We start from the raw sequence: 16,020 nt of genomic DNA on the forward strand, positions 1-16,020 counted from the left end.
AATCAAAATACCACAAGCAGTTACAGTGGATTCTATGACAATCGATCTTTTCTAGTCGTAGTAGCGGTTCAAAATCGTGGTCCCGATACCTTCTAGAGTTTATCACTGGGTTTTACAAACTCGTTATGGGTATCTTTGGTAACATTATCCGTTGTGTTATTTGTATGTGACGTGAAAAGTGTAAAAGTATTTATAATTTTATATATTCAGTCAACAGAAATAAAATCACATGTGCCAGAATTGGTTTTGAGTCATTTATATATAATTATAGTGAGATGGCGAGTAGGGAGAAAAAAAAGTGAACTGTGGAAACATTTTTCTATAAACTCAAGTGAACAAAATAAAGCAACATGTTTACATTTTTAAACGGTAATTTCTCGATGCAACCTTATGTGATAGTCGATAATAATGCTAGTTTCCGCAACAAAAACTTACCCATTGTAAATTACAATTATTAGACTGTAGTTCAAGTTGTTTACAATAACAAATATAAATAGAAGTTAATTTAATTTACACTTTGCAATGACTTAATAGTGTATTTTATATATTTTTATACTGTTATTATAACTGTATTCTCAATTTTACCTAATCTTGTTATTAAATTCACATGGGAATAAAAAATTTTGTGTGCATTATTACACTTAAAAAAATTTGTTCATTATAATCGGTAACTGAATCGGTATCTGCCGATTATTGCTCTCATTATCGGTAATCGAATCGGTAATCGGTAAAGTCTTATCGGTGCACCACTACTAAAAATCAATGTATCTGAATATAAGGCGACTCCTTTGTTTTGAATTATAAATTATGGTAAAATAATGTTGTCTTATATTCAGGTAAATACGGTATATGCGAGCACCTTCCATAGCAGGCAATGAATTAATGATAAGCTGGGATGAATTGAAGAGAGTTCTAGGTGGAGTGCATGTGTTACAAGAGATACAGAAAAGCAAAGATATGCCTTGTGAACTTTCACTCTCCGTGTTTGGGCCAGTATGATTGAAAATGGACATGCATAGTACACACCAGTGTTGGCGAATGGCTTCACCTGATTGTCGCATACTGGGAGATCACAATTGGGCTAGTCAATAGCAGTTGGTGTCGTGCGAAAACAGCTATGACACCTGCTCAAATAGTGTCGAAGAACTTGCTTATAATTAGACAATACCCAATATTTCTGTCTGAGAATATTTTGCTAAGATTGAAGACCAAAATTATTATCCAGCAAGTGAATCTCAAGAATTATAAGTTCTGTTAGCTAATTTTTCTCGGGCAGCAGAATAGGGTATTTCTGGTCAAAGTTGTCGCTGGCATTCTGCAGATATCTGCATGCCGTAAGAACTTTGGTTGAGTGGACAAATAGAGAATGTCTGACGTTGGAGTGCTGTAGATTTATGGCTGAATGATTATTCCTGGACCTTGGCGACCCAAATCGTCTTGGCCTTGGCCATCTCTGATGCAGAGATTGGTGAGATATTCTTGTTATCCTTGTGCCTGCAATTGTACCCAAACAGTAATTAGTAAGCTGTCACGTGGAGAAGCTTATACAATAGACTGAACTTATTTATAGGTGCCTGAAATGGGCTTTCTTCAAGCTCAGCAGGCTGTGCAGCATTATCTTCAGGCTTGGGCACGAGACCATGAGGCTGGTTCGGGAGGGTCGGCCAACCAGATAGGGCCTGCCAGCAGAGATGATGTGGTTCCAAACTTAAAGGGAAATATCCATGTGAAGTACATTCAGCCGGATTATCTTTAGAGTGATTGGGTCACCACCAGTTAGTAGGGTCTGTGTTTTCCTGCACTTGTGTGATGCAGTTTGCAACAAATGATGGCGAGGAAGGACTCCATTGTTGCATCGAAGAAAGCAACTTCGGAATCAGACCAAGTGAATAAACAATTGTTCGTGAGGGCCACTGTTATTAAGGACAAACTTGAGTAGTTTTGCCAGCAGCAGTGCTCCGTAATTTTCTAATTTGTGAATTTAAATCTTTTGAATGGAGCTAGATTTAGCAACCACCAAAGTACTGTTACACCACCAGATCCCCAGTACGCTACTTCACCATTTCCGTTCTCGGATGTCTCACATAAGCCATGAATTTGTACATCTGTGGCATCACCCACAATATTTTCTGCAGTACATAAATGCCTGGTAACGTATAAAACGCTTGTCTAAATTTATTCCTTTTCAAGTTCATCATACTGACTGAAATCCCAATCAATTTCCAGTAGCCACAGCTACTGAATTAACCACTTGGCTAGAAAGGTAACAGAATAAAGAAGTCCTAGTTTATCGAGGGTCCTTTCTAATTCAGACAGTAGGGATCATTTGTTGAGGATGAATTCAGTTGTACGTAAAACCAATTTTTAGTTGCAAATGGAAACCTAGAACAGACAAAAGGGCATTGGTAGTATTATCTAATGAAAGTTCTGTTTAGGATTGTACATCTTCTGGATGCGGCCATGACAACAAGCGAGAGTGCTTACTAATGACTTTGCAAAGTTCAACCTGTTGACAGGCATAGTGATGTTGCAAGAAAGCAAAGAGGAGCAACACTTGATCTGGCCCATCAATATCCATCCAAAAACTGTTCAACGCAACTTTAGATCCTGGTTCTCCTACGAGTCTCTGCCTATTCACAACATATGGATACACATCTGCCCCAAGCAACATGTCAATTTGTTCCAGGCTGACAAAGGTAGAACATTGGTAATTCAAGGAAGGACAAATGCCTCAAAATGAAATTTTCAGAAGTCTTGTCAACTGGTTAGATAGCACAAAGGGTTACACTTTTAGCTACATTCACTGAAGCAGCGGTTAGGCCATGATTTGGCATTGTCACCTTTTACTGAGTGATGCTCCGCTGTTTGGCACATTTTTCTGGTATAAAGCTAGCGTGACTTGCAGAGTCCAGCATTCTAACCTCTTATTAGCATCCTGTAGAATCACTCACACAAATATTTGCTGTGGATAGCAACACTGTCAACCATGTGGGTTTTAATGGTTAGGGAGGTTAGGTTTATAGTGGGATCTTCCTCAGCTGCATTATCACAATTTTCTGTAGACTTTAGTTTGTTGGCAGTATCTATTTTCAAATGCATCTCCTTAATGTTTTAAAAATAAAGCAGACTTTGGAGTTGTGCATGACAAGTAAAACATTTACTGGCAGAAAAAAAACATGATTTGAAGTCATGTGGTGAGCTTAAACTGCTTACTATTCCACACACTCTTGTGCGAGTACAATTGCTATACCATCTGGCCGCGCACAGGTGTTTTCGAAGTGAATCGTTGCTTCAGTGGAAGGTAGTGCACAGCTGCTAGGGTTTCTATTGAAGTGCAATAGTTTCCCAAGAATTCTGTGAGCTAGATCAAGGTAGGAAGCTTTGAAACTTGAATGGCTAGTTCCCATTGTTTTCGAAGCTTCAGTAACAGGTCCAAGTGTAAATTCCATTCAAAATTGAAGTAGATGAAAAAGATTGCTACTTTGATTCTAACTGCGCTATTTGAAATCATGCTGTCATTTATTGGCGACATTAATTCGAAACTGCCCAAATAGTAAAGCTTTAATTTGACGGGTGCTGTATATTTCCAGCAAGACTTAGGTGACAGATCATCTCAAGTGATATTGTTTACGTGAAGTTTGCGGATTCCAGACGCCTAATGTTACTGTTGAATGGAGTCAATACTGTGGGGTTATAAATATGGGAAAGGAGGGTGAGGAACTACATAAACTGAGCCTGTTTTACTTTGACATGGTCTCTTTTTCTAGATGCATGAGCGTTAAATTTATATATTATACCTCCTTTTTTTTATAACATTGTTGGTTTACAAGTCTAGGTGTTGAACCCTTCCCCGCATCTTTCTGCTGCTAAGCCAATTTGTGTCTCGTTGGGGGTGACATCTGGCACCAAGACTGACTCATTCATGTATTAATTATTTAATCAACATCATTTATATTTATTTAAGTTAAACATTTTTGCCTTAGGCATGATCAGCATGTAAGAAAACTTCAAAATTTACCTCCTTGTGTTATTTAAAGAAAAAAATAAACATTGAGAGAAATTGTTTCCTTATTTTGCTCCGTACTATATAATAAGTGTCATGACAGACTTTCAAATTTTTTAAATGGCATCTAACTTTCTCCTAAATGATTGGAGAGTGTGGGAGAAACACAGGTGATCATGGGTATTGACGATAAATAGTATCAGCACATGCGCACCAGTACTGTATGTTAGGATGTATCGCTAGTAATGTTTGGTATGCTTTGTCACTAAGGTACTATTTTTGTTTTTCTTCCAGAAAAAGGCATTTGCCTACCCACAATTTTTTTGTGGCTGCTCTTCGTGTACATAGAAGCAGCTGTACGCTTGCGAGACTTCAGGCATTTGCCGTACCGCCTGGATCTGTGCCGGCCGTTCGCTGCGCATTGGTATGAACTTTTCTTTTCAATACACTATAATCCCTTAATAAAAGAATAAAAGTTCTGTGATGATAAATCTAGCCTATTTTTTAAAAAAATAGTATTGACATTTTAAACTCGAAAATAACTTGTTTGGAATTTCTTTTCAGCATCGGCTACCCAGTGGTTACGCTGGGATTTGGATTCAAAAGTTACGTAGGGTATAGAATGCGACAGGTAAGATCTCTAGCTTTAATAGTTAAAGTAGCACCATGGAACTAAGAAAAAAGACCATAATATAATTAACTGTCAAAAATGTCAGATGAGTTTTCAAGTTAAAGCAGTGTGACTGATAGTGCAAAAATTGAGGATGAGTACACTTTAAAAATTATTTTCTCTGTGCATTTAGGCTAACTTTACCAAGTGTGAAAGGTGGTTGTGCAAAAGAAAGCTGTTTGCTTAAAATAGCAAGACTGGCTAATACATAAAAATGAAGCTGAGAAAATTACTTTGCCTTCCTTAGGGAAGAGATTAAAAATAATAACCAAAAGTTCATCGTGGCATCATTTTTTAGTTAATGACAATTTTATATTGTTTATTATTTCTAAAATCCAATTCTCAAATTTGAATCATCAAGAGTACCTACCTTGAATCTACCCCTCGAATACGAATCCAGGTCTCCAGTGTCAAAAATAAAAGAATTTACAAAATAAAAAGTTACATTCACTATTAACATTAAATCATGTTAATGTTTGTTTCACTAAATATGTTTCCCTGAATGAATACATATCTTAATTTTGTACAAAATAATAAATTGCATAATACATATTCAAATTTGATGAATAAAGGGACAGTTGTCACACCCCAGATCACCTACCTAGCAAATGGATTGGCCTAGGAGTGGACATGCATGTTTCATTAAGACTTGTAGAAATAAATTGGGTGCTACAAATGATTCCAGTTCCAGAAAAAAAAATGCTGTTACTGTCATTGTTTGGTTTTGGAAATAATGTCTCTGACAAACTGATAATTAATGTGTTTTTATTAATACTTGAAGAAAATCCACAGTCCACATGGCGGCCATCTTCCGACCACGTAAGCCAGTACATGTAAAGTATACAAATTTTCGCACACCTCTTCACAGACTCCAAAAACCACGTCGACTGTTCGCAGGTACTGAAGGATTAATACTAAAAGATAGTTTGCAATAAGTTTCGTTGTTGCACACAAACTCATGGTACAGGCCAAAGGACTATGTCCTCTGAAAAAATCTAAGTTCACTCAATTCTTGTGGGCTTAATCATATCAATGATATCAGAAAATCTAACCAATGCACAGAACATGATGGGACTCCATAATAATTAGTTAATTAAATTATTTAACGGGTGTGTAGGGCAGTAACCTGGGTTGATACACAGTAAAAACTTGTTTATCCGGCCCCCATTGAATAGCAAGAATGTAACTATAAGTACAGTACGCCAAATATTCACTTTTTATTTTAATTCAATCTACAGTTTCTGCAGAGATGGTAGAATTATAGTAATAAAATGATTTTTGTTGAGTTTAAGAAAGCGCACCAGCTGACACACATCATCAGCATATTTATTGATGCTACATGACCATGCTTCATTCAAACACCATACATGTTTGGAACAGAAGAAAGTGGATGAATTCATTGTTAAGAAATTAAGTTATTTTTATATTTCTTAAAGTCTTGTAAATAGTATATATATTACCTGAATATCCAGATTTTCCGATTGTCCGGATTGCCTTTGGTCTCAGTCCAGATAGACGAGGTTAAACTATATATTAAAGGTAATACCTTAATTTTCCATAAATTTTTCTGATTTGTTGCTATCCTCAATTATTTCAAAGATATAATTTTACAGCAGAGATGAGTATGGTTAAGAAATTTGTTCATTTTAAAGTTCTCCAGATGGTTATTGTTTCATCTATATTCTTTCTCTATAATTTGTAATAAACCAGTTTTCTGCTCCAACTTGATAAATATATACCAGCTTTGGGGAGCACTTAAGACCATAAGTTGTGTCTATGTTTTCAAATAATTTTTTCATGATGAATCTGAAGCCAAAGTTTCTCAGTCAAAATTCTGACTCATTCTGTACACATTTGCTTGTTGTAGGAGTTTATTGTTTGTGATACCTGTTGCAGCGAAAACAAAAAGAGGTTGCAAAAGAAAACGAATTCTTCATGCAGCTGTTGCGGCAAGCGCTGCCACCGGAGCAACAGCCGCAACCTCAGCAGTCTCAGCAGTCTCAGCCCTGCCACAACACTAGTCCAGAGAAGAGCAGAGGTTCGTGTCCAGTTGGGTCGGGAACGTGATTCAGTGTGCCACCGTTGTTTGTACTGTGGAGTCCAGTGTGTGTAAGGCATGGCGTGTAACCTGAAGCCAGCTTCTCATTAATGAAAATTGGAAACTTAATTTTTATCTCATTTAGTCTTAGGCCACTCGTACTTGTTGACTTGACAGTTTTATAAACAAAAATTATAAATGTCAGTTTTTACCAGTGATTGGTCAGACCCAAATTTTTTTTAAATACAAATCTTGAATTTGAATCCTAGAGATTATCTTGAGTACATACCCCTCAAATACAAATAAGTGTCAACGTTCAGAAATAGACTAATTTACAATATATTAAAAATATTAACTATGGCATTGAAACATTCTACCCTTTAAATGGTCTTTTCACATACTAAGTTTCCAGAATTGGTATATAATGTCATTTTATTTATATAATTTCATTTCAAAAGTAAATTATATTAAGGAATGGTAACAGGATAGGTATATGAAGGAAATAATTGAATTAGTAAACTTCAGAGGTTATCAGTGCTGAATTTTTTAAATTTACTTCATTTTTTTAAATATTTTTTGCTCAAATATTGAATCCTTCAAATACTAAGGATTTGATAATGTTTGAGGATTTTATTTGCCCAACCTTAGTTTTTACCTACCTTGCTTTTTAATTCTGCAGCCAATTACTATAGAACTCAATAGCGGACAATCTCTGGACATCATGAAATGTGTGTGTGTAGTACCTACATATATCAATAATTGCATAATGAAGAATAATGTGTGTTAATTTAGCCAGTTTTGTAATCTCACAGCTTGTACCATGATGTTAAATCAGAAATGAAATCGGTTGGAATATACTAATAATGGATCGGATATATGTTGAAACTGGTACAATATGTGCTATGTATGGCTGTGATAAGTAAAGTGCAAAACAATGTGAAATTGTTCTGTTTATTCCCAAAAACTTGCATCTAATTATATGTTTGTAAACTTATTTTCACTCTGTAATGCGTTCCCTGCAAAAGTATCAATTGACCTTAAAATAAAACCATAATGTTGAAAAAAAAATTTTCATGTGGGAATCGTGGTGGACATTGCTTGATCTGGTGGGTTTTCTCTGTCAAACCCACTCATTTCAATAGTGCTCCATTCTCATGTTGACACAGCACATTTTATCTTTTTCCGATTGCCTTTATGTCTGTGAGGTGTTAGGCCTTAATTTATTCATTCATTCACAAATAACATTAGGGTATTTGACGCCACTCCTGTGGAGTTGTTTATGGAGTTAATGTTGAAGTTGGTGGAAACAGGTTTGTGACATTCTCCGCAGGGGACGCGGGGCTCTCCAACGGAGTGGTGCACAGCATAGTGGCGCCTCCGCACTCGACCACGATAACGAAAAACAACCACAGAAAGTCGCTGGACAAAGGGGACCGCGACAAGTGTGCGGAGCCCGATCCCAAGACTTCGACAGAGAAAGCTGCCAAGTATCTGCACACGAACGGCAGCATCCACACAGAGCTCGAGTTTATCGAGAGAGTAGGGTGCGTATATCTGAGCTCAGTACTGCATGTAGTACTTCGTACTTGAAATTATATCTGCTGTCAAATATTTACAAATTATCGTACCACACATATTTACACTGTTTAATTCGCCGCGTAATTGTCCCCGCAAGCGATATCACAAGGGTTATTTGAACTGGGAGTGAAGTATGCAAGTATGTGATAAAACTAATCTGTGTACTTCTCGTATACTTCCAGTTAAAAACATGTTACTATTTTGAGATTTTTCGTAAACTATATTTGAGAGAAGAGCATTGTATTAATTCAAGAACTTGTAAAAACATTGTTTTTATTTTACTGATACAGTAAAACCTCCATTAACGAATATTCTATTAAATGAAAAAACCCATGCAACGAAATAAAATTTTGGTCCTGCTGAACCTCCATAAGATCAATGCTTTTTTAACTTCTAAATACTGAATTTTATTTGTTCCGAAATAGTGAAATTCCCTTTACAACTAACTGCCGCTTTTGAAAAACACGCAAAAATAAACATCTCCTACAAGACATCCACTAATTTGTTTGCATTCACTGCTTAAAAATACGTGCGTATAACCTTAAAATAATATGCACCATCGCGGAAGACAATAAATAAGTAAAGCATCATGGATAACACACATCGTGTATACATGCCACTTTGTTCAAAATGGCGGGTACATTTAGCGCTAGTGGCGGAATTCTCCCGTACCATCTCTCTGGCAAGACGAACTAGTATATTTTGCGTTTCTATGGTTAAAGATGTGCACACGCAAATATTTTTAACTATGGTATCTATGAGTACAATTTCCATTTTTTCAGTTTTCACTGTTTGTTTATTTCCACTGTTTATTTATTTCCACACGTAGTTACGGAAATCAACACGGTACTACTGTAAAATGAATTCTAATCCTAAAAAGCGGCAACAGAAACAGATTGATATTAAATAAAATTTTAAATTTTAAATGCAGTTGACGAAGCTGTAAAAAAAGTGATATAGCTAAACGTTTCGACATCCCGGCGTCTACACTTTCGCCCATATTATCCAACCGGGAACAGATCGAAAACAGCGCTTCTCTGGTAGGAACAAATCGAAAATGTGTGAAAGTATGTAAAAATGATGATTTGGACAAGATACTTTTTGACTGGCTAATGGAGGCTAGGGCATCTAACATCAACGTCTCTGGGCCGATTTTACAAGAAAAGGCACGCCAGGAAGCACTGGGGATGGGAATTGATAATTTCCAAGCATCAAATGGTTGGCCACTAAACAAGTGTATTCTATGTACTTTTTCATGTTTAATTCCTCATATCGTATTAAACAGTCAGAAAGACAGTTCTAGCCATTTATTTGAAGCTTTATGATGACTAGAAATATATCGTGCAAAACCTCCATTTAACAAACCCCTTTACAACAAACACAACAAATTTTGGTCCCTTGAGATTTGTTAAATAGAGGTTTCACTGTATTAATAAATTTTATGTCAAAATTAATATTTAAACATGTTTACATGGAAGTTTCATCAAAGCACTCTCTTACATAGTCTACTGATCTTAACTTAAAAAACAAAGATATATTAAAGTAAATAAAAATAATGTAAATTACTGTAAATTTGTGTGACAGCAATGAAGTGTTAAAAATGACTCATTTCCGCTAAATATTGTTTGTCTTTTTTTTCAACATATTTGTTTAAAAATAAAATGTATAGCACCTGTGTAGCTGGCTAGTTCCATGTAAGAGGCCAAACATTTAACTCATCCGGATTTGTCTGAGGGGAGTGAATTAAGCAAAGTTGCAAGCATATAACTGCATACTTGAATAGTCCACAGAAGTTATTTATCAAAGCTCTGGATTTCTTAGACAATGCCAGTTTGTAACTAGTACCTTGTGTTTTCAGTTAAACTAAAGGTAGGTATTTACGTAATGGAGTAATGTTTATAGGGTTAAGGTGAGAGGAAGTACACAGAGCTCCAAATGTATTCGTATTTTAATGCTTAAAAAATTGAGCCATGTTGCAGTGGGAATCGAATCCCAAACCCTTTGCCACAGACATTGATAATCACATTCACCCTTTGGTACACATATGTAAAAAAATCCTCATTTTGGGAAGTAAGCAATTGCTGATACAATCTTAAAAAGTCCCCAATCTCATCTACAAAATTTCAAAATCCATGAAGCTCCTAATTTTTTTTTAATGTACATAATACTTAGCATAAGCCATTTTATTTTAACTGTAATGTTTGTCTCTACCCCAGTTATTTAATCCAATGCTGCCAAGTTGTTGTCAAGTTGTACAGATTTTTCTGCAATTATTACTGATTTAGTCATCCAGTTAACAGAATTACATTGTGTTATATCTTAAGAAACAAAGAAATGACACATCAGAAATACCATGTCTAGTACCTTTTTGTAAAATGAATCCCACACATATAGCTGGTTGGCTGTTTGCTGCATTTATGGTATTAGGGTATTCTCTGCACTTACTTGGCTCCATAATGGCAACAGTGGAAAGGCTTGTAAGGGTGGTAACGGTCAATAACAGAACAAGCTACTTTACTGTTGCCTTTCGCATCGCATCACCATTACAATATGTGAGATTTAAACATGCAGTGTTCTGCTAGTTTTTGTGCATCATGCTCCAAAAAATTTGTAGTAAAGTGATGGTGTCTGTGTGTCATTCCATTCAAAATATCAGGGGGGAAAATAATGTACCTGTATATAGTGCTTTTTTTTTTTTAAATTATGGCTACCAATAATTTAAAATATGGGAAAGAGAAATGTTGCATTCACATATTTAGGTTGTATTTTTTTTTTCTGTTGGTGAAATTGAGACACTGTACTCTCCCCACCTGAGGGTGAGGCGGCGGTCAGGCGACCTTCCTTTTGTGCTGTCCCGTGATAGAACATAATAACTAATAAGGATGAATAATACTCATCTATACAACTTAAATGTTCAACAATCTTAGAAGTTTTTGTGTTTCGTATGCATTTTTTAATGATCTTAACAATTTTCTCACCAGTGTTTCACTTATACTCAAATGTAATTTTCCAAATGGTATGTCCTGCGCAGGTCGGTAAATGACTACGACGAGAACGAGCTAGAGAAGGACAAGAGTGTGAAAGGCTCTGTCCAGACCTTGAGGCCAAACGCTTCAGGGAAGTGGAGTAGCAACCAAGCGCGCGAGAACGCCGTCAACACTCAGCGTGAAAAGAAGAACAAATCAAACAGAGAAGCCAGCGACAGCTCGGCAGTTCATCAAAAGGATGACTACTGCCTCAGGTAGTCCGACGGATCTTAATTTATTCTGGTGATGTTTGTATAGTAGTATAATCTTAAGCATAAAATTAAATGTATTTCCAAGATAGTACAAATATATAGACAAGTATAAGTTTAGTTTAAAATAAGTGTTGTTAATTTTACAGAAAACATATTAATGGCTAAAATTGTGTATGTACAAAATAAATTTAAATCAATCTTCCCCATTACAAGAATCATTCAAAAAAAGTAAATCCCTGTTAATTAAAGATATTTAGGAATTAAGATGTATTAACAGGGAAAACTTATTAAATTAAAAAATTGTATATGTAATTAAGTGGTATATTTTTAAAAAAATTGACTTTGCAGGCAATTTTCTTATGTGGAATATCTTGACGGTGTTGCTGTATTTTAAAATGATAGACTTTGCCATAAGTTTGATGAGTTTTAGTGGGGCCAGTGTATTCTGTTCCTTCTCCACTCATCTCTAGTGACAACGTTGTAGACAAAACATAAAACTCAAATTCGTTATTCATTCCATTCTAATCCGAGATGTGTTTGGTCTGCAAGCAGGTTGGAAGCAGACGTCAAACGACTGAAAATCGATCTCCAGTCCAGCCGGCAGGTAGAGCAGGACCTCCGTAGTCAGGTCAACTCGTACCTGTCCTCTGAGAGGAGCCTAAAGAACGAACTGTCCCAGCTGCAGCAGGACAATGACAACTTACAGTCAAAGTAAGTTACAGCCAGATACAGCCACGTAACTGAAACTGTCATTTTTGCCCCATGCTTCTTACTCATTAAATGATTTATAGATGCTGGTGTGCTAACAATTCAATAGGTACGTATTTGATTTCTTACATTATTTTATTAAATTATTCATTATCAGTTATTCAGAAAATGTATCCCACCCCTGTGCCTTCTGGCCCAATTGCATGGTTATTTCTAGCCTGTAGCCAACACAGCTTTATGCCATCAAATCCTCTACAACAGTTATTCTTTTGTGAAAGTATATACCGTATTTACTCGCATATAGGTCGCGGCAATTTTACCAGATTTGATGGGGAAAAAATGAAGTGCGACCTATATGTGAAGAAAAAAATTTAAAAATTTTTTTTTGCAATACAGTAGAATCCCGCCGATGCGACCCCCCTCTGATGCGTCCATTCCGTTTATACGACCGTTTTTTGAGAAACCGTGAAAAATTTGAGCATAGAAAGTCGAAAATTGGAGTAAAATCGGCTGAAAAACAAGTCTGTTACACTTTGTTGGGCGCTATGTGTTCACGTTTATCTTGGCGAGAGCTGTACTGTAAGCAGGCAGGCATACAAAAGACGGCTGAGCTCGGCGCGTCCACTATCGCAAGAAAAGCCGTCTCGGCTGTCATGTTATCTTACCCGCCCGCACGAAAAGCCACTGTGGTAGCTTCTGCGAGAGCATAAGAAACTCGTCCGGCCAGGCTGGCAGTAGAGGCGGTAGTGATGGGAGCAGTGACAAATTTTGTTCCTGTGACACGCCGTGACCAGTGACATGAAAGTCACGGGGTCAAGTCACCGTGACATTGTCACTGTTAGTAACCTTGTTGCTTAAATGTAAAACAGGAGTTTTTTATTAATAAATATAGTGTAACATAATCTCCTAATAATTGTATATTTTTATATATGTGACATACAACATGTAATCATTGATAAACCAAATTAGTTTATAGTTTATTGGAATTATTAAGTATGCATTTTTACAAATGAAATAAATATCTTCTATATTATTTATAAATATTTTAAAACAAAATATTTTTATTAAAATATAACATTAATCATCACATTTTTTAATAATACTCAAAACACGAAAACTGGGCAATATCCTACTTCACCGAATTAACAGTGTTTGTTTGGCTTTTTTTTTTTTTTTTTTTTTTTTTTTTTCAATTTGGACAAAAACATTTAGTTCAGATTCACAAATAATTTTGAACAGAGTAACTGGACACACCAGTGTCGCATACCTCGCCGAGAAAGTACTCGTGTGTCACGTGTCGCTGCTGCGGCAAGTCACCATTAATTTCCCGGCGTCGTTACTCTTAGGGACCTGCGACTCCCACCGCAGTGACACGCTCTGCAGCGACACGTGACCCGTGACATGCCAACCGCGCCGTTACTCTTAGCGACCTGCGACCCACGCCGCAGCGACTCGCATCGCGGTGACACACTCGTAGCGGCACGTGACCCGTGACACGCATCGCAGCGACAAGCGCGAAGAGACATGACATTGGCCCTGTTACTTATAGCTAAAGTCACCACCGTGACACGTGACATTGCAGTCGCCGTGACAAAGTCACAGTGACAGTAAATATTCCCCATCCCTAAGAGGCGGCTTGACGTCATACGTGACGTGATGCTGACCTCTCCCATCCCCTGCTAATTCTTCAAGGCTCATCCCTCCCAGAGCCACAAACCATGTAAAATCACCCTTCCCCCTTTTCCATCTAACATTTCAACACATTCCCTCCCTTATTTCAACCTTCTGCGTGAGAAACTGTCAGCATCCTCCTCTCCTCTCACACCGCGTGCGGCAAAAGCCAGGTTGTATAGTCCATTCTCGGTAAAATAAATATTTTTATGGGCTTATACGACTGTCCTTCGCGGTTAGTAAATACTTTATAAGTTTAAGTTGTTATGATACAATTTGTTTATTAGTCACACAACAGTTTCTGCTGAAAAATCACTAATACCTCAAATTTTATTGAATAGAAAAATTTAGCAGGGCCGTAAATATATTTATTTTACTGCATAGTTACTTTTCCATCTGCATTCTAACGTGTTTTTTTCTCTTTCTTTTTTACGCTATGAAGGGTTGTGGAAAAGATAATTGCTTGAGCTGTCAAAATAAACATCGCTGACGGCAAGGGCGGGAGCGCATCCTGTCGGTCTGTCGCTGTGATTATCTACTCCAAAAACATGTCACAGCATTTCAGGATAGCATTGTTCTTATATTGTTCGTTTATAGCCGAATGTTTTCTACCTGATCCACACAAGTTCCTTCGCCACGTTTTGAACGAAAATAACAACCAGCCGGCTAGCATAGCCGAACTCGCGTGACGTGAATTCACTCAGCGTGAGTATTTATCGGAACCCATAACGAATACCGCTGTAGATATAAAAAATCATAACAGGCCTTTTTTATTCGTAATTAAATTTACTACAATTTTTATTCTGTGCATTTTTTCAATACAAAGCACTGTTTTCGAGTTATAGTCTACAATTAAGACATTTTAAGAAGTCAAGAATCTAACTTGACTTCAATTTTCTATATTCGGTTATTACGAGTACTTGTTGTTACAACAATTTATCACGCTTATCAGCTCTCGTAGTAGCGGAGTTTTACAGTACCCGTTAACTCTTTCGTGCACGGCGCGCCGGCCGTTCGCGTCATTAAATTACCGGTGCAACCTATATGGGGGGAATCTTAAATACCAAATTCAAGATCTCAAATTATGGGTGCGACCTATATGCGAGTAAATACGATAATACTAAATTATATTGAAACATCATAAATTAATCTAAACATAAATTTTTTTTATAAATTTGTTTATTTAAAAAAAAATGTGAAGATCATGCAATATGTACAAATTCAGTATGAACCAAACAAGTATTAGTATGTAAAAAACCAATGAGAAATGGTTAAAAGTATATTACTGCTTTCAGGGGCTGTTTTTTATTTGAAAATTGTAATTAGAAGAAAAAATATATTTTTTGTGTACTTACAACTATTGCAATTTTATTCATTTAGTTAAAAACTGGTTAAATACTTGCATTTCCTAATTAATCTAACTAGCCGGACAAGACAGAAATAGTCAGATTAGAGAGAGGTATTGCCTGATTAATAGGGTATCTGTCTTAGTGCGGTATCAGCCAATTAGTCGCACAATAATCTTTATTTGAAGTATAGGGAAATCGAGTTCTAATGTCCCTTTATTAAAAATAAAAATCCATATATCAAGATTGTGTTATGGGGGAAGAATCAAATAGGTTCGTAACCAAAACCTTTGAACTCTGTATAAGGTAAAACCTTATTAGAAATTCTCATTAATTTATTTTACATTTTCGATGATAATTATTAATCTTCGATTTTATGCTATGCCTTTGATTATTTAATTAGCGCTGAGAAACTTTTGTAATCCATGGACAGTTCACAGCAATATCATTTAAAACATTTTATTTTCGCTTGTGCTATGGAAATAAGTTGGAGAGTTACATTTTTTGTTCGTGGATAGTGACGATTAAAAACGTTCTAGAAAAAGAATCATGGAATTATTCTGATGTGACAGACATGAAATTCATAGTCTTGTGTAATTTTGGTTGTTTTACACCGCTAATTGATGGAAATGATTCGCTGCTATGAGTTAATTAGCAAGCTGAAATCGTGGTGTTATATTTGTGCGGATATTATTTTAATATCGCACCATTTCAAGACTTCTCAACGTGGACTTTACTTTCGTCCCAGTAAGTAGCTGGAGGAAGTTG

At 36.3% G+C, this 16,020-nt stretch overlaps 1 protein-coding gene across 4 annotated transcripts in view; it reads left to right on the top strand.

The window, feature by feature from the left end:
* Window positions 1-16,020, top strand: part of LOC134543116 (macoilin) — an 87,936-nt gene that overhangs the window by 21,579 nt on the left and 50,337 nt on the right. For 2 of the 4 annotated variants that reach the window (XM_063387946.1, XM_063387944.1), the window contains exons 4-9: window positions 4,298-4,427; window positions 4,568-4,634; window positions 6,570-6,711; window positions 8,042-8,255; window positions 11,321-11,530; window positions 12,080-12,238. In XM_063387946.1, the coding sequence (XP_063244016.1) occupies window positions 4,298-4,427; window positions 4,568-4,634; window positions 6,570-6,711; window positions 8,042-8,255; window positions 11,321-11,530; window positions 12,080-12,238 (922 nt within the window). Of the gene's footprint in view, window positions 1-4,297; window positions 4,428-4,567; window positions 4,635-6,569; window positions 6,712-8,041; window positions 8,256-11,320; window positions 11,531-12,076; window positions 12,239-16,020 lie in introns of all 4 variants that reach the window. The other 2 variants (XM_063387945.1, XM_063387943.1) reach the window with 1 other exon arrangement.

This window comes from Bacillus rossius, assembly GCF_032445375.1.
Source record: "Bacillus rossius redtenbacheri isolate Brsri chromosome 9 unlocalized genomic scaffold, Brsri_v3 Brsri_v3_scf9_2, whole genome shotgun sequence".
Lineage (NCBI taxonomy): Eukaryota > Metazoa > Arthropoda > Insecta > Phasmatodea > Bacillidae > Bacillus > Bacillus rossius.